The sequence below is a fragment of the Bacillus rossius genome, chromosome 8, assembly GCF_032445375.1.
Source record: "Bacillus rossius redtenbacheri isolate Brsri chromosome 8, Brsri_v3, whole genome shotgun sequence".
Lineage (NCBI taxonomy): Eukaryota > Metazoa > Arthropoda > Insecta > Phasmatodea > Bacillidae > Bacillus > Bacillus rossius.
This window is the reverse complement of record NC_086336.1, coordinates 1,468,200-1,486,512: the sequence shown is the minus strand read 5'-3', so window position 1 is coordinate 1,486,512 and position 18,313 is coordinate 1,468,200. Positions and strand designations below refer to the sequence as shown.

The following is an 18,313-nucleotide window of genomic DNA, read 5'->3' as shown; positions in this document are numbered from 1 at the left end:
TTGGTCGTGTTTTTGTCTCATTTTAACTGTTGTGCTGAATTTTTTGGGTTCAATATTTTTTGTGCTGTCATCATTTGTGGGGTTTTTTTCGTTTCTCTCTTTTTTTTTTTTTTTTGGAAAACTATTGTGTTTGTTTCGTCCATTCGTTTTGCTGTGTTTTTTTATCTCGTTTCAACTGTTGTGTTGAATTTTTTTGGGTTCGGAATTTTTGTGCTGTCATCATTTGTGGGGGCTTTTTCGTTCTGTTAGTCCATTTTTCTTTGTTTTTTCCTTGTTTGTTGACCATATTCCTGTTGTGGAATATTGTGTGGCGTTAAATCCTGACAACAGCAATTTTTGCTTAATTTGTGTTTTTTGTCATTTGTGTTTTTTTGTAGTTTTCTTCTGCAGACATACATGGGCTAAGCAATGGTGTATGTCCAAAAGCCTACATCAAGACGGTTTATTTTTAACTTATACATGATTATTTAATAGTTTTCATATTTGATATCTTTCAAATATGTATTAAAACTTAAGGACAGCAGTAACTGAAGTAATGAACAAGCTTTTTAAAATTATGTATAGTTTATATAATGTTAATTTGTGCACAAGAAATGAAAACATAATGCAATTACATTTTTGAAACCTGCCACCGCCTGGCAGTCCCGTAACTGAGAACCAGGTTGAATTTAGTAGCACAGTAGTAATTTACAACAATTTAAATATCAGCTTGGTTCTCGAGGGCGACAGGTTAGCCCAGACTTCAAACCTCAGGGTTGGTGTGGGTCGCCAGCCCCAGTGTGTCTCACTAATATCAGTGGCTTCACCTGTTGGTGAAAATCTTACTAACTAACAACATCCTTTAGGGTTTCATTTTCCGCATATGTAGATGTTTCCTTAGTAGGTCGGGCGGAGAATTACTGACTAAAGCATTTTGGAGGGCGTTTTATTCACACGAGCTGATGGGCAGTTACTAAGCCTGAGTTGGTATGATAAAAATTACACTCTAAATACTGTTAACACATGTTATACTTCATATTACTCGTCTATGCCCTCTGGCAGATGTCCCGCTATAGAAAGATTGCGATCCGAATCAGTCGGCCCTGTAATCTTTTTTAAAACTCCACGGTGTGGTCGCGCGGGAATGGAGAAGTTATAGAGGGAGGGTCTCACTCTGCGCAGCAAACTGGTCCAGGTATTCGTGGTGAATTAAGCACCGAAGGTTTTGGTTGATTATTAATATTTCCCGGCACAGAGAACTCAGTTATGTAAGCGTTACAGCTTCCACACGTGATGATCATGTCTGATTTGTATCGCGAACTCCTTAAGACTGCCGCCAGAGGGGAGCGTTTAGCGAGGGGAGGGACAGTGCCCTCGCGCGTCACATCCATGAGGCACTTATAAATTCCTTACATAAAATGCTGGCACTGGCGGGTGCAGAGCGAGCTTTACTATCATAAGAGGATCGACGTCAAACCATAAAATTACTTTCTTCTAAATCTATTATTTTGTTGAATGGGGTCATAAAAAAATTTATTGAATCGGGATCGTACTTAAAGAATAGAACTTTTAATTTAATAATTGAAAATGGAATTGGAATCGTTATATTTTAGGAATCAGCTAAACACTAATAAAAACTAATATATTCAGTTTAAATTATTTTTATTGCGCTAAGATAAATTTGGTAATTTATAAGTGTAAAATAGAATGGTTATTTTACAGTTCTGAGTATAGTGCGTGCTCGATTTAGCTTGATATTGAATTCAATCTAGTTGCTAATTTTTGTTGCACGAACATCGTAGCATATAATGTTTTCATGCTTTGCTTGTTACGCATTGATTTGTGTTTGATTTTTGTTTTAGATGAAATCTTTTTTCGGTTATTGTTCAAAATGTTCTTATGTGTCTTCGGAAAGTGCCCCGATTCACACTTTTTTTAAGGGGGGTGGGGGGAACTATCGAGTGGAGTCGAGTCGTAATGTTTACGCCATGACGGCTAACCTGTTTATTGTCAAATTTTGCTTGCTATTTATTTTTTGTATATTTTGTTTATATCTTTGAAGCCGAAAACATTTTACACGTTTTTCGGGTAACTGATAGAGTTTTGGAGAATGCTTCTTGTTTTGTGTTAAACTTATTTTTTATAATTTTATTTTCGTTATTGCAGTGAAACATTTTGCGATTGTTGATTGACAATGACAGCGGCTTCTGTTTTTATTCAGGTGAATTTTTCTGAATTTGTATATGCCGATGATAAATTTAAGTACTTTTGATTTTGATGTCTTTTTTTGAAATTTTATCTTATTTTACCTGACCATTAAAAAGTATTGTTGGTTGATGAAAAATGTTTAATATTTTACCTTATGTAGTCTATTGCATGACAATTTTAAAGTGATATTGTGTTTTATATTTTAGGCCAACTGTGGAAATTTGAAATAAATCAATGCATTGTGATCTATTATGAATACTGAGCAACACCCAATAATTACCATCAAGAAGTCCACAAGAAGTGAGTATGCTATTCCAGTTTCAAAAATTTTTTGCTACTATTTTTCTATTCATTAATGCAAAAGTTGAAGATGCCTGCCCTCAATTTTTGGTCATTTTGACACATTTTAACCATTATTTTAATCACTTAAGGTAATACTGAAAAAGTGCTATTAAAAATAAATAAATATATATATGTTTAAACACTGGTTTTGAGCTTTACAGAAGTTTCATTGTTTATCCCAAATGGGCGTTTTGAAATTTGCACAAGATTTTAAGAAATTCATTAGTTCACAGGGCCATGAAATGGTGGGTAACTTTTGGGTAAATGACATTAAAGATTGGAATAACATTTAATTGGGATTATTTAAATTATTACGGAATTTATAATAATTTTACGTCTGTAGTTACGTGTTTTTGAGTTTGCTGAAACAAACTTCCCATACTTCAAGGTATTTTCCAGTATGAAGTTTTCTAAAAATATATGAACTATCGGAATCAAATGCACAGGGTTTTTGATGTATATTAAGTTAAAACAGCAAGTATAATTTAAAATAGGATTATGTCATCTGCAAATGTGCTACAAACCATGATTATTCACCTGTCAGGTGGGTACATATTATTTGCTGTGAGCAGAAAATGGAGACTTCACAACTATCTAGAACCTTTAGTGAAACATGAATTCCGTGAGGTAATCAACGTAATGAGAAATTCGCAGACCATACGGAACTACATTCTGCCTCACATCTTGCTACATTCCCAGAAACACCACACATGCTTAGATATGAAAATATAATTGTTCAAAAGATAATTATTGCCTTTAATTAGCAATTAACTCACCAAATATTACGAGAACAACTAATTCAATTTGACGATACTTACCTCCAGCTCATGCCATTTGCCATTATGTCAGAGGTGCCCACCCCCCCAAACACTATGACTCCCCCCCCCCCCTTACCTAATGATGCACCCCCCCCCCCCCCCCCCGAAATTTTTTATGCCATTTTCTCAATGATTTACTCAATGATTTTATAATATTATACTTTTTTAGTATTATATTTTATCACATTTCGCATTAATTAAAACTGATTTTCTAATAATAATAATTTTGGTCATATCAGGTAATATTTCCATCCTGAACCGACAGATGCCAAACTGCTTTTGTTGAGGAAAGTGCGGGGTTGCCAATTTGATTTACAAGATCCCTTTCAATTATCAAAGCACCAGAAACGTATTTTCACATTTGAAGCTATAATTATGTAAATAATATATACATTTTTCTCGTATTTTAAACCTCCCCCCCCCTTCCCCCTGAAATTTTAATGACACAGTCTGCGTCGTTACCCCCCCTTGTGGGCATCCCTGATTATGTGGATCAAAATACTTTTCAAATACAAATATAGGAAATCTGCAGTTATACAAAACATTTAACAATTTTAAATTAATTCAAATGCAAGTAACATAAAATATAGTTTCTTTATACTTGCAATACTTACACATCCCTTAAACTACGTATTAAATTATTTCCATAATTATAAATTTATACACTCCAGGAACTGTAAACTCTAATTGCATGGCAGGTAATTAAATCTCACAATTGTGCACCCCATTTGCAACAAAACCACCACAATAGTTAGTAGAACTGAAATATGAAATTGGAAATTTTTTTTTACTCTGAAGCCACTAATCTAGATAATTATTTTTTCCAGATTATAATTATTTCTGATATTACAGAATCCAGTTAAAATTTTTTTATCACCTTTTCATTTTAGTTTCAGCCAAATAGATGCAAGTTGGGCAGCTGTGTACTCGACCCCATGTTTAGAGTTGTTTTTTTTTTCCACCTCAATAAAACCCAGTTGAAAAGGCCCAGTTTATAACCCATGTGGGTTTTTCAGTATTAATTTAAATAAAATTTAAATTACAAAAATGAACATGTTTTATTATTTTATTACAATTTAACATAAATAACACACATACAGATGCTTTCAAAAGTACCAGACACAGGCTAATTTCATCTTATTATAATTATGTTAATACTTTAGAAATTAATAGAAAAATATATTTCATTTAGAAAAACTAAGAATATAGACAACTAAACTAAAAGTTTGTGATAGGCTTAGTAAAGATATTTGTTTTAAAAATAATTTTCAGAAGACCCACCACATGGGTTAAGTTTTATGGAAAAAGCAGTAGGTTTTCACCAACCCTAGATGTATGAAAACCTAAGTAGGCCTACCATCCCAGAAAAAAATAATAAATACAAATTTTTGCAAACATATTTATACTTCCAGATCAAGTTTACTTTTTTTTTATGTAAATAACCTAACCAATGTTTACTTTATTTATTTATTTATTTATTTATTTATTTGTACTTGCCCAACAACTGGCAAAGAGTTTTATGGTGGGCACAACACATAAACATATTGGACAGTTTAATCTCTGCAAGTAGGTGTGGACTGCCCTTGGTAGGCACTAAAATCTGGCAGGCATCTCCTGAAGGAAGCACCACAACAGGCAGGCACTAAAATGACGTGATAACGTCTTAGAAATCGATGAACGCCGGCTGCACGCACGAATAAGTAGGTATGACTCATTGTCACGTTCTGCCTGAGCCGAGCGTGCAAGAACCGGCCAACTACTGTGCGAGAAAATATTCTATAATATCAAACAGGTTAAGGCAGGCTTTTTAAAAGCAGCAATTTAAAAAATTTGATATGACATCACGTAAAATTATTTTCCGTTAACCGACTTTACGGACAACCCCCTTTTTTAACATCACTAATGCACATTACACATGTATTAAATGCATAGCTTACTTCTTTTTCCCAGCAGTTATTTATAATTTGAATGTCTATAAAATTGTGATTTCAAAAATTGTAACATGAAATCTGAGAAAACGATCATATGTATATTTTCCTTTGTATAACTGCCATAGCTTACACCTGCTCGCAATAATGCATTTAAATGAAAATACATTTGCCCTCTATTATGGCGCCACGGTTGCGGGGCTGCGCAGATAAGTCCTCACAGCGATGTGCTCGCTCGTCGCTGCAGCACACCGGGCGCCTGCCTCGGCTGCCGACTCGTTCCACGAACTTGGGGGTGGGGACACAGTCTCCAACCAGTCCGTGTGAACTGCCTCGTGCATGACAATCGTGTTCGGTACATCAGTGGTAGCAACTCTGTTCACTCGTCACTCATCCTAAGTAGCTAAATCTTTTGGTTAAGAGCAGGCTACAAGGTCACGGTTGTGAATCGTGGTCGTTAGGTAGTGCTCGGGTGAAGCGGAGAGCGAGAGATCGCGGACAGAGATGTGACCGAGACAGAGGATGAGTCGAAGGTATTATTCTGGGGGAAGAGGGCCTTCGGCTGACCACGTCATCCGGTCGTGCCAGCTCTCGCCATTGAGGAAAACAGAATGTGCCTTAGGTTTCAACTGTCAACAGACCATCAAACAAGCTCACAGTCATCAGACATCAGCACTGGGAGCCTGGGACGGCCGGACTCTTCATTTGGCATTATAGCAGTATTAGTTTTTAGGAGATGCATTCAGAGCATACAAGGCTTATAACGTAAATTTTTTTAGCAATAATTATGTAACCAATGGTCAATTAATCTGGTTCTCTTTTCTATATGTCTAAATGGAAAATAAGTCGGGTTTATCTTGCATATGCATTTTTATGCATTTCGTCAATGTGTCCCATGTGATGGTCAAGGATTACGTGCACCTATGTGTCCCATCACAAAAGCCCCGTCACATTGGCTTGTTTTTCTCGGTCGTGACAGGATCTCTTTACAAACAATACCTTTTGTTTTTACATTTTATGCCCAAACATACTTTCCAAATCTAAAATTGAGATAATTTTAACTATTTCATGTAATATATGCAAATATTACTCTTAGTGACTAGAAGCTTGCTTGGTATTATGTTAGAAAAATATATATTTTTAATCGCTTCAAGTTATAGGGCGTGAATAAATTGGTAATATTAAAAAATTTGGCTTTAATTGAGAAATAGAACAATAGCAATATTAATTATATGAATAAATATTTTAAGACACACATACTTTGAAAGAAATAGGTACATGCATAGAATTGCAAGACAAAGACTGTGTACTGGAATGTAAAATAAAAAGAATAAAATACTAACACAGATGTATTATTACTTAAGTTTATCAAAAAATTTCCAAGTGCAAGTAGAATTGGCACACCAAACAGTTCTGTATCGTTCATCGATAGTTGTTCTTAGCTTGCAAACTTTTAGATTGAAGTAATCTGTTTGTTGTGTTAAACAAATTCCTTTATTATAGTGAAATCTCACATTTCTTACACAAAGAGAAATGGTTTGTACTTTTACAAAAGATTCATTTGAAAACCAGTTTGCCAAGAAATATTTTGCGATACTACAAGAAAAAATTTTGTAATTAGTACAATACATTGCTATTGTTATTTTTGCATTTATGAAATATGGTTTTAGAAACAGTACTGAATATTTATTTTCTTGCTTACAAAAATGGGCATATATTTTAAATTATGACTTAATGTTTTGTACTAGCAAAAATTTTTTAAATTATGGAAAAGATAATAAAATATTCACAGTTATACTTGATACTGTATTATTATGCTTATTAATGTGTGCAGTTAATACTGAAAGTTGTTCAGGCAACAGTTTACAAATAACTTTAACTATTGGAGGTACTGTGTCAACACAAAGCCCGGGTAAGAATCAGAACCCAGTATATTGTGAAAAATGTTTTTGGATCGATACAGTTGCTTTCGTGTCAATGTACAAATCAGAAATATCTGTAATTTTTCATGATTATTTCAGCTCTATTTACAAAAATAGAGAGTGTATTGTCTCCATTTTCAGTATAAAATTGCCCAATATTTCAGTTATTTGTTGGCTATAATCAGTGGTGGATCCAGGACATTGGTTTGGGAGGGGCTTGACCCAGCTGAGGCTAGGCTTTATCAAGGCAAACACTAAAACAATAGTGGACCCAGATGCTTTTGGGATACCTTAGCCCCCCCTCTGGATCCGCTACTGGCTATAATCATAGAAAAGTTATCCTTGACAAGCTCTAAACAACTTTAAGTACCCTCCGTGTGCCTTTGAAGGTTTTATGAATTCATTTTACACATGCGACATTCCTGCTCTTAAAAATATTTCTGCAGAGTTACATAATATGTGGACATGGAAACTTTATATATTTTCTTTTTTGTGAACTATAAGCCTATGCCATACTGAAAAATGGCCAGATTAGATAAAACAAAGTTGGGTACCTAACCGTAATTTGTTTGATCTTCTTTTACTTGAAGCAGGGTAGGAAATTTAAAAAAAGGGCGAATCAAATCACAGTCCGGATAGGCTTATAAGAATAGGTAGGAAATTTCACGAATATTTTTATTGCAAGCTAGAATGCAAATATTTATACTCTTCTACTCTTGTTTATGATTGGACGGCAGTTAGACTCCTATGCGACAGTGAGCTAATAACCCCCAGCTAGGAGAATGCAAGTGAATAAGGTGGTGCCAATTAACAAGGATAAAAAAGAGTTCTCACTAAGAAATCAGTCAATGGAAAAGCAAACATGGGTTGAGCACATGTAGAACCTTCAATTATACTCTCACTCCAGAAGAATTCGCAAAATTTCTGGTTATTCACAACTTCAAGTGCTCATTCGGTGTGAAAGACATGTAGAACCTTCAATTATACTCTCACTCCAGAAGAATTCGCAAAATTTCTGGTTATTCACAACTTCAAGTGCTCATTCGGTGTGAAAGAAGTGGATGCCGGAATAATGCACAAAGAATAGTGTTTCATTGCATCAAATAAAACTAATTTCATGACTAGATGGTCTTAATCACATTATATCTGTACTGGGTCAGTTAAGTGCAAGCAAGAACCTGTTTGTAAAAATTAAACTGGCTGTTGTTTTGACTCGCATCTCATACCAGTCGCTTCAAGTATATAGGCTAGGCCCAGGCAATGAGATTCTCAGTCCACCTCTGGCAGTGTGGATTGACTAGTTTGACCTATCTCACATAATAGTCCAGTATAAATTCTTGTGAACTTGATGGTATCATTACCATCATTACGATGCAGACTTTGATGGCACTGTTGCTAACGGCTCCAGAGATCCCAATGGTGGTGACGGTGGCAACGACAACGCAGATCCTGTTGGCGACAGTGTCAACATTTTCACCTACCCTTCCAGCACTGTAGGAGATTTCGACGCATGCAGTATTGACAGCATAGCAGACTTTGAAGACTTTCGTGGCTGAAAACTTCCATGGCTGGTATTTCACCCCAGTGTTGCAATGGTTGTCAACAGTGTCAGCGACAACGCAAAAAAAAAAAAAAACTGGCAGTGTTCCATCACCTCACTGTACTTACTGTTACAACATCAAAAACTGGAAAATTTGTAATTATCTAATACGCAGTTGTAATAATAACTCTGAACACATTAAATATCAGTGCAACAGGTGTTGTAGTCAGTTTATATGCTATAAAAACTTGAAAAAGCACATGTGATTTTGCAAAGGACTGATTTAATATTCATAAGAATCAAACTGTATATTCTGTGACAAAGCATTAGCAAATATTCCCAGTGCAAAACATCATGAAATATACTTTTAATGAAATTGAATATTCTTCTCTGTGTGATAAATGTGGTGTACCAATTAGTCAACATGATAAACTGAAAAGATATGTCAAGACATGTAAAGGACTTGCTTTGTACTCTAATAAGACTGTATATATTGAGAACACTAGTATTTATTTATTTTTTTTGGTTCTTGTAGAAATTATTATATGTGTGTGTGTGTGTGTGTGTCTATGTATGTGTGTGTGTCTGTATATGTGTGTGTGTGTGCATGTATATATTTATAAAATTTTGTTCTATTTATCAAACCTGTCAGTTCTCTGGTATTTTTAAATAAATGACCTTTTTCGTATTGATAAAGGATTGAACTAAGGATGTATTTCAATTGAATCAGTCAGTAAATTAATTGCTGGTTTTTCTACATTTTTTTTTCTGAATTTCTAGCTTAATAACTACGGATTTTCAATACGGTGGCCACGACGGCCGACAAGATGGCAGACACCACAGTAATAAATGCTACTGCTTGCTGGGATTCCAATGGAAGACTCTATGATGCAAGTACGTTTTTTAATTATCATTTTATTAAGCAATTTATTTACAAATTAAAATTTTTTTTTGCAATTTTTTAGCATTAAAATTTTGTATTACCAAGATAGCTGCTATAATGAAAAAGAATGGTGATGTTATAATTTTGAAAATGGAATGATCATGTTTTTATTTTAAACTTTTACTAATTTAATTTTTATATAAATTTAAAAAAAAAACTTTTTTAAATAATTATGCATGGGGAATGGGGCATTCGATTCCTTGATTTCAAAATTTAGTATGGCGAAAGAGGTCAAGGCTATCCAATATGATGACTATAACGTAAAGTGCAACGTTGACGTCATTATTCAACATGGTCGGAGTGATGTCACAATCCAAGATGGGCGTCGACAATCAACCATCCATGCACCGGCACCAGTAGAAGGAGCTCCTTTTATAAACTACTCTTTCTACATAACTATTGCCCTCTCTTGGCTTAGTGAAAGTCAATAATATTAAGAAACACTTAGAGTTAGCAAATTAAACATTCTAAAGTGTATATTAAAGAAATGTTACTACAACTGAGGGTTTTTTTTTTGCAGGGATAAATTGTTCGAGGCTGCGACAGCTGTAAGGTAAGTGTACCAATAGTCATGCTGAAAATATTTTAGAAAAAATTGCCTACCTAACATAATTTGTGTACTACTGATTTTTATGTGTCAATGTTTAACCTCAAACTTTCCTTAATAGTGCTATTGAACAATTTTTAGTAAAGACGAATTATTTTAGTAGACCTCTAATTTTGAAAAAAAGTATTGATATGGAGCCTGTAGTCATCATGCCAATGTTTGTTATATACCAGTACATATCACAAATTTGTGCTGTGCCACTTATTTAGTTTTCATGGCACATTTTTTTATGAGTTACTATTAGAAGATTTGTTAGTTTATACTAAAGTAATTTTTTTGGGAAAGGGGGGAGGACATTTTATTACTTGTCAGGATTGTTTCCAAGCCTTAACCCTGACATCGGCTTCCCTACTGCTGCCAACCAGGAGCGACAGCGTGCATTCCTTTCCCACGCGGTGCTCCTTCACCAGCGCCTCTTACACGCACAGGCGGCCAGGGGCTCTGTTCTGAAACGCACACTGCGAGTGTTGTCGGGTTTCCCGCCTGCACTACAGACAAACCACGGGCGCTCTCTACAACCAGAGCCTCCCACAAGCTCCCCATCTGCTAGGCTGTGCCCAGTCCGCCAGTGCCTGCGGTCTGACCAGTTGATCCGCGTGGCCGGTGTTAGCCTCGCGCACAGGAGCCTGGAGCTCGAGGCCCACCGTCATCGCCACCGCCAAACTGTGGGGGGCACCAATCCTATTGGTGTGGCAAAACTGTTCTCGAATACACATTGTAAACTCAAAAAGTCATAGAAAGAAGTAATTCAACTTTTAAAAATACATTAGAAATTTTTGGCGTTACTAAATTGATCACCAACAATCTCTGGCCAATTTATGTTGTTCTTTGATATTGTATTGGCAAAGCATGCATCTTCGAATTAGGTGTGGTTATTTTAATTGGGTTCAAATCCCATTACCGGACAAAACTTTTTTAATATATTTGCATATTACACTATACAAATTGTACTAAATTAAAAAAGATTTATTAATTATTTTATGTATCTAATTGCTGTAATAACATTTAGTATATAACTAAGTCTGTTGGTTAAGTTATGTAGCCTTTTTTTTTGTTGCTTATAGTAAAAATAAATATAAGCACAACAACCTTGAACAGAAAAGTTTACTGTAATTGAACTCACCTATGTTTGTGAGTAAATAAGTTTCCAAATATTATTCATGGATAAACAAATTATTTAGGGACTGCACCCCTGTTAAATGGAAAGCAAGCTGGCTTTATTTGACTAAGAATTTAAGAATGATATGCATTACTATTAAGTTAAAATCAGTGTTGTTAAAAGTACTCGGAAAAAGTAATCTGACACAATTACAATTTCTGTGGTGACAATGTAACTAATTACAAGTAAAAATTACTTTACATAGAAGTAATCAGTAAAATTACAATTACTTTCCGCTACCATTTTAAAACTGACCTACGATTCATTTTCTTTATACTTTGTTACATTAATAAACATACATACATATATGTTTGGTTAAAAAAATGATTTCATGTAATGATTAAATTAATCATCTTTAATTAAATGAATAATATTTGAGGACAAACTTGCTTGAATAACATCAAAAGACTTCATACAAGTAGCTAGCTGTAATAAAAGTAACACTATAAATTTTGGAATTGACCTTACAAAACTAATGCATTTTAAAGTTCTCATCAGATAGATTCCCTCTCTTGATGGCAAAAACATCTTTACCGACACTAAAAAGACGCTCAACGGGAGCTCTTGACGGCAGCGATGTGTTAAATTTTAAAAATGCAGATTTTAGGATAGGGTAATGTTGGAGACACTGCAAGTCACTATGGCTGTTCATTTTTGATCATAGATGTTGTGCATACGATCGTAGCACTACAAGCGTAAAATTATAAACTTTACTAATCAAAAGTGTATGATATTCTTGTTATTAATTGTATTCATTAAACGTTCCGAGAATAAAAGTAACGGCAAGTAAATATAAAGTATCGATTACCTTAATGTATCGGTTACAATTAATGTTATGTATTCCGATTACAAGTACGAATTACATTTTTTAAATGTAATTCGTTACAAGTAAAAATTACTTGAAAAGTAATCGTTACAAGTAATCCGATTACTTGTAATTCGTTACTTAACAATACTGGTTAAAATGTGCTTGCTTGTTCCTTTATCTCATTTGGTAAGATAATTTTTTTTTACAATTTTTCTAACTAATTCAATAAGTTTAATTATTAATAAACCTAAAAAATAAATTCGGTAGTTTTTTTATCTTGTTAAGTTAAATGAGCAAACATTGCTGTGAATTATTTTGATAAAGTGAGTAATTGCTTTTAATGTTATAGTTAGTTATATAATAAGAAACCTACATTAAATGAAACACCATTTCCATTATATTCTTTTTTACTTAATATAACTGGATTTTCATAACAGCATAGCAGGGAAATTCAATTTTTATTAAATTAAAAATTGCACAGAATATTTTTATATACAGTATATTAAGACACCGTTGTTAGATTTTAGGTAAATGAGTTATAGAAGAAAAAATACCTAACAAATATCCATTCCCCAGGTTACATAATTTTATATTCCACTGCTTAAATGTATTTGGTTTAAATTATAGCAATGTGTTTATTTCTACTCATATATGTGGTTGTATTGGTCGGCAACTTTAGATTCTGTTTTTATGTTGTCATATGTATCGTGTGTGTGAAGAAATGAATCCATTCTTCTCTACAGATATACAAATTTTCATGTCCACTTTTATACCTATGGGTATGACAGATGATATGTCTGAAATTAAGCATTGTGTGAGGCTTAATCGCAACCCTAAGTGTTTCTGCTCGTCGATAAGTCAACATTTATTTAAATACAAATATTATTCTGTAAACTATGCTTATGAAATGTGATCGGTAATTCCTTTTATTTGACTTATTTTTACTTAGTGTAATTAATTTTTGGCATATGTGGTATAACATGGAAGAATTAATTTATGAAATAAAAATATAATTATTTTAATTTTCAAAATATTTTATAATCTAATTAGTTTAAATTTCAAAATATTTTATAATCTAATAAGTTTAAATTTCAAAATATTTTATTTAGTAAGATTTCTTTAAGCTTCTGTGTTCTTAAAACTATAAAGACGTAGCTGCTGAAGTGTGCACTGCGACATTTCATTCACTTATGTTGTCCCACGTATAGAGCTTCACAAGGCTAAGACCCAACCTCGTTCCGGTGTCAGCGTCTAAGTTCCTTTCTTCCAAAATAAAACAGAGTCCAACTTACATTTGGGTCGCGGCTCTAGGTCCGAGATCCACCTTCGGACATAGCGACGGAGTTGGTAGTCGGAGCTTCTTCGGGCAGCGTGACGGCGTGGTCGATTCCGGTGTAGTTCCCGCCTCGGGCACCTTCTGCGGAGCACCTGCTTGGGTTGGAGGCGGAGTTCTCGTATCGCGCCGGGAAATTACATCATCGTTAGCCAATCCCATTGCGCCCCGTCGCTAAAGGCTGTTGCTATGCGAGCTGTCAATCAGTGAGATGGCATCGCCGAGTCATCTTGCCACCGCTTGTCTTGTATGTGGTGCAGGTGTTGCGCTTTATAGGAGAAATCGTTGGGGGTGAAAAATCACACCGTAACATACCCTAATAGCAGGACAAATGTTAAAGATCTGGAAACCCTAAGTTATGCAATATGATCATATCATGCTTACAGTCCTGGCCACTGTAACTTTGTATAAGAAAATCTGCCTGGAAGAAAGTTATGATATCAGACTACAAGTAGAGACAAAAAAATATACCTACATAAAATATTTTGTTTCATCTTACATGAGTAGGAGGTTTGGTGATGGGTGAAAATCTGTAGGATTCCCCCTGGGGGGGGGGGGGGATGGCATTTATCATTCCCATTTCACAGTTATGATTTAGTAAGCGCAAGGGTGGGGGCCCGAGATCTTTGTCCATGGGCTTAGTGTTGGCTTGGCGGCGGAATGTTGCAAACCTGATAAGACAGTGAAAAATCTGCCCGCCACGACAGATAAATATTGCGTGAGGGAGATGTTATTCCAAGATAATAATCGGGACAGCTTCTGATGCAGCAAGTAACACAGATTTATTTAGTCTTCTTGATTTGTCTACCATGTTCATTCAGTTTAAGCGTGTTACATACAATGCGTGCACACATACAGTTTGTAAAGCATAATCGTGTTATTGAAGAATCGCTTACCAAGTATTTAGAATCGTACTGATACAGTCCATCCAGTACACCAGGTTATTCACTAAGTTGGTTAATTGGTTAAAATTTTTATTTTTAAAATTACCACTGTAGAGTACAATGATACATGTCAGGTTATGATTTTAAGGCCATAAAATTTTCAGAGGTCTATTAGTTTTATTTTGAGGAGTAATAAATTATTTCACAGAAATGTTCCAATCAGATTTGCTCTAATGCTACATTATTACCTGTGCCAGTGCTTTACCAGCTTCATGATACACTCACACAAAGTAAATTCTTAACACTCATGCATAAAAAATTACTAAACCCAATATCTTCGCATAACCCCACAAGCGAGACAAAGTGTGCATTACAGACCTGACGTAATGACAAAATTACTTGTCACTTTTAGTTTATTTCATTAAGAAAAATAGAGATGTATGTTAAGAGAAAAAAATTAATTTCCCTCATGTTGTTATTTATTTTAAATTACACACATTTACGTACAGTAACATCACACACTTGTGTATACATTTCGTATGCATTTCTCAGTCCATGCTACATACATTTTTCTTTAAAAAATAAAAATATTTAGTTAATTTTTAGAGTGAAAAAATAAAACTAAATCAAACAAATCACGATACAACTGTTCAGGAGTATTACACCTTAGAGGACCACAGATATTGATGTTAGAACTCTATTTTTCCAAACTTTAGTAAATTTTTTTAAGTAAAATTTTCGTTTAACCTGTACACCGCACTTCTCACACAGAAATTTTACATGGTAAAGATTGCCTTTACAGCCATGATTTTCGTGGGTTTGTGTACTTTGTTGTCATTCAAAACATTTACCACAGTAGTGACACTGTTACAGATATCCTTCGCAATTACCATCGCTTCCAAGCTGTACAACTTTCCAATGTACTTTGCTTTTACAGTGCCTAATAAAATTACTTCAATTCGTGAAATGTACATCACATGGGTCACATGGATATGTCACACAATTAGTGTTCCTACTGCAGACATTTCCTTTTTGTGAATGTCCTTCCAAATGTGCTTCCTTTTTTGAATGTGCTTCCAAGTGTGCTTCCTATTTGAAAGTAATTCCAAATGTGCTTCCTTTTTTCAATGTGCTTTTAAATGTTTATTCCTTTTTTAAATGTGCTTCCAAATGTTTTTTCCTTTTTTTGAATATGCTTCCAAATGTGCTTCCTTCTGTCGAATGTGCATCGTCAAGTCTGTGGTCGGGACGTGACTGGCCTCTTGGTTCGAAAACACCTGGTCTATACGCATGGTCATTGTGCATGACCTTTTTAAAATGTTTGCCTAGTATCGACACTTGGCCTACATGTCTGACATTGTAAATGAGCTGTTGAAAAATTTTGCCGAGTATTGAAAAATGAAGTCTTGTTCGGATTCTCTTGGCCTTTGTGAAGATTTGTTGTTTCTTATTTTTCGTGGAAATATCTTTTTTGAGGCATATGGTCTCGGTTCGACTCTATTAGATAACATGCACTACAGCATTTTTCGGGGTGCAAATGTCACATTTGTAGGCTAGTTTTCAACTCCCGTTCCATTTTTCATACTTTGAAGTGATTCCAACAAGTACTTTTCATGTACTAGGTTATGATTCAGCATGTTAGCATGATGGCCTGGGATTGGTGCGTTGCATGTCTCGAACGAGCAGCCGGCTGACCTCTCGACGTCTCTGCTAGTGTTCAACTCTCGCGTGCAGAGTTTATGTCTTCCTGCCCGCAGCAGCAGACAAGACTCGTTCGTCCAGCCTTGTGAAAATGTTTAAAAAACTCTGTGGCTAATGTGCTTGTATTTAGGTATTTAGGACAAAAGTATGCAAGAAAAAATTATCAAGTTACTGCTGTGCTTGTGGTAGGTAATAATTACTTTCTCTTTTCTTTTGATGTTTCAAGTGATATTGATATTAATTTTATCTCATATCTTAGACTGTTTAAAATATAATTAATCAATTTAATCAACTCTATACTGGCTGGTATCAAACTGTGGACACATATTGATCGAATACATCATTATTTTAGTAGGTGTTTTTTTGATTTTTGGAATTTTTTTAGAATTTCCAGGTTAATAATTAAATAAAATTTCATTATGATGGTCAATAGGTCATAATTGGCTTACTGAAGGCTACTAGAAAATGAAGAATTAAAAAAGCTTTTAGGTCTTTTCACAATAATAAAATGAATAAATATTTTTTAACATAAAATTAATTTTTTTTACATCGAGCAAGGATTGAACCGAGGAAAGGAATCTATTGAATCAATCTGTACTTTGATTGATTTTTTTTATGAATGTTGAAATGTTTGCCGAATTTTTAGCTTAATAATTACAGATTTTCAAGATGGCGACCAAGACGGCTGCCATGACATCATACTGGCTGATGCAATATCTGACTTAACATTAGTGGTTTCCATGGAAGAAATTTCGATCATTTTTTTGTCCATGCTGGGTTTTAACTGAGGATTTCATGACTTTTTTAATTAATATTTTATTAAAATGTAATTAATTAAATTTTTTTTTAAATTTAAAATTTTATTTATTTTCTACGTTAATAATTACGTATTTTAAAGATGATGGCCGAGGACAAGTTCAAGGTAAAAGCTCCCTTTCAGAGACTTATTGGAGGTTTGTAAATGGGGACATTTCCAACCTCTGTCATTTTTGGGGATTATAACTAGTATATTCCTTAAAAAATGGGAAATAGGGAAATTTTTAGTTATTTGTGAGGAATTTGAGGCAATTTGACAGCGAGATGACCACTGTGACATCACAACCCAGGATAGCGAACCAGCTCCATAGGGTCCACAACCTGAAACCGGTAGCGAGACGGCCATTCCTATACTATGTACTCGAAATACGAGGGACCACATTAGATTATGTGACATTTCTGTAGTCAGACATATATTATATAGAAAATAGAGCCAATTGTGGAGTATAATAGTGGGGCCTTTATACAGAAAATGTCACACCAATGTGGGGCAATAGTATTACTACAGAAATGTTTACCCAATGTGGACCACAGAAGTGTTACTCATTGTTTATGTTAGCTCTTGTACCCTGCATGATACAGAAAATGTATTATCAACTGGTGGGACCAAAAAGTAATTTGTTTGAGGTGTAAGGGCTTTAACAGTTACACAATATGAATACCAGACAACAAACTAGGTTATTATATGCTGAAAAAAATGAATCTCATGACAGTAATCCAGGTTCATTGTCTGAAAACGAGATACGCATTGAGAATGAGGATCAGCCTAACATGTTTCTAGCACCTACAGATACAAGTGAGGTTAATGTTCATAGGGTCTTAGTCACATCAGACTGACAGCAACAGTCTGTCCCCACACCAAACCACACACACACACACACACACACACACACAGTAACAGCACTGTAATTGTTTTTTTTTTTTTGTCTTAACGTACTTACACGAGCACACACTTATTCCCAAAACAATATCAGAATATGTGAGTGGAACAAGCATTGTTAATGTGATTTGCTGCGAATAATCAGGTGTTTAATGTCGTGCACATAGGTCCATTAGCATTACATCACAATCCCGTAGTTCTCCGCCTAGGAATCTAAATTTCAAACTCGTGTTCACCTACAGAAGCTTCTCCTTGTCAAAAGAAAATCAGCGTAATTGTACTCTTTACACAATACACTTTACACTACAACTGACAAACACCTTAATTTTCGGTAAGTAAATTACTGTTAGAACAATGGCAGTGTGTACACGCGTGCCTATATATACTCTATCCTATGGAAGAAAAAAAATATTTTCTAACTCAAAAACCTTGATGAAACATCAAT

General features: G+C 34.6%; 1 protein-coding gene across 1 annotated transcript in view; it reads left to right on the top strand.

Moving 5' to 3' along the window:
• The first annotated feature begins 5,456 nt into the window (after positions 1 to 5,456).
• LOC134535244 (zinc finger protein 665-like) overlaps positions 5,457 to 18,313 on the top strand; it is a 193,887-nt gene continuing 181,030 nt past the window's right edge. Inside the window, exons 1-4 of the mRNA XM_063374315.1 lie at positions 5,457 to 5,592; positions 8,575 to 8,690; positions 10,782 to 10,974; positions 13,566 to 13,690. Of these exons, the coding sequence (XP_063230385.1) occupies positions 5,457 to 5,592; positions 8,575 to 8,690; positions 10,782 to 10,974; positions 13,566 to 13,690 (570 nt within the window). The remainder of the gene's footprint in view (positions 5,593 to 8,574; positions 8,691 to 10,781; positions 10,975 to 13,565; positions 13,691 to 18,313) is intronic.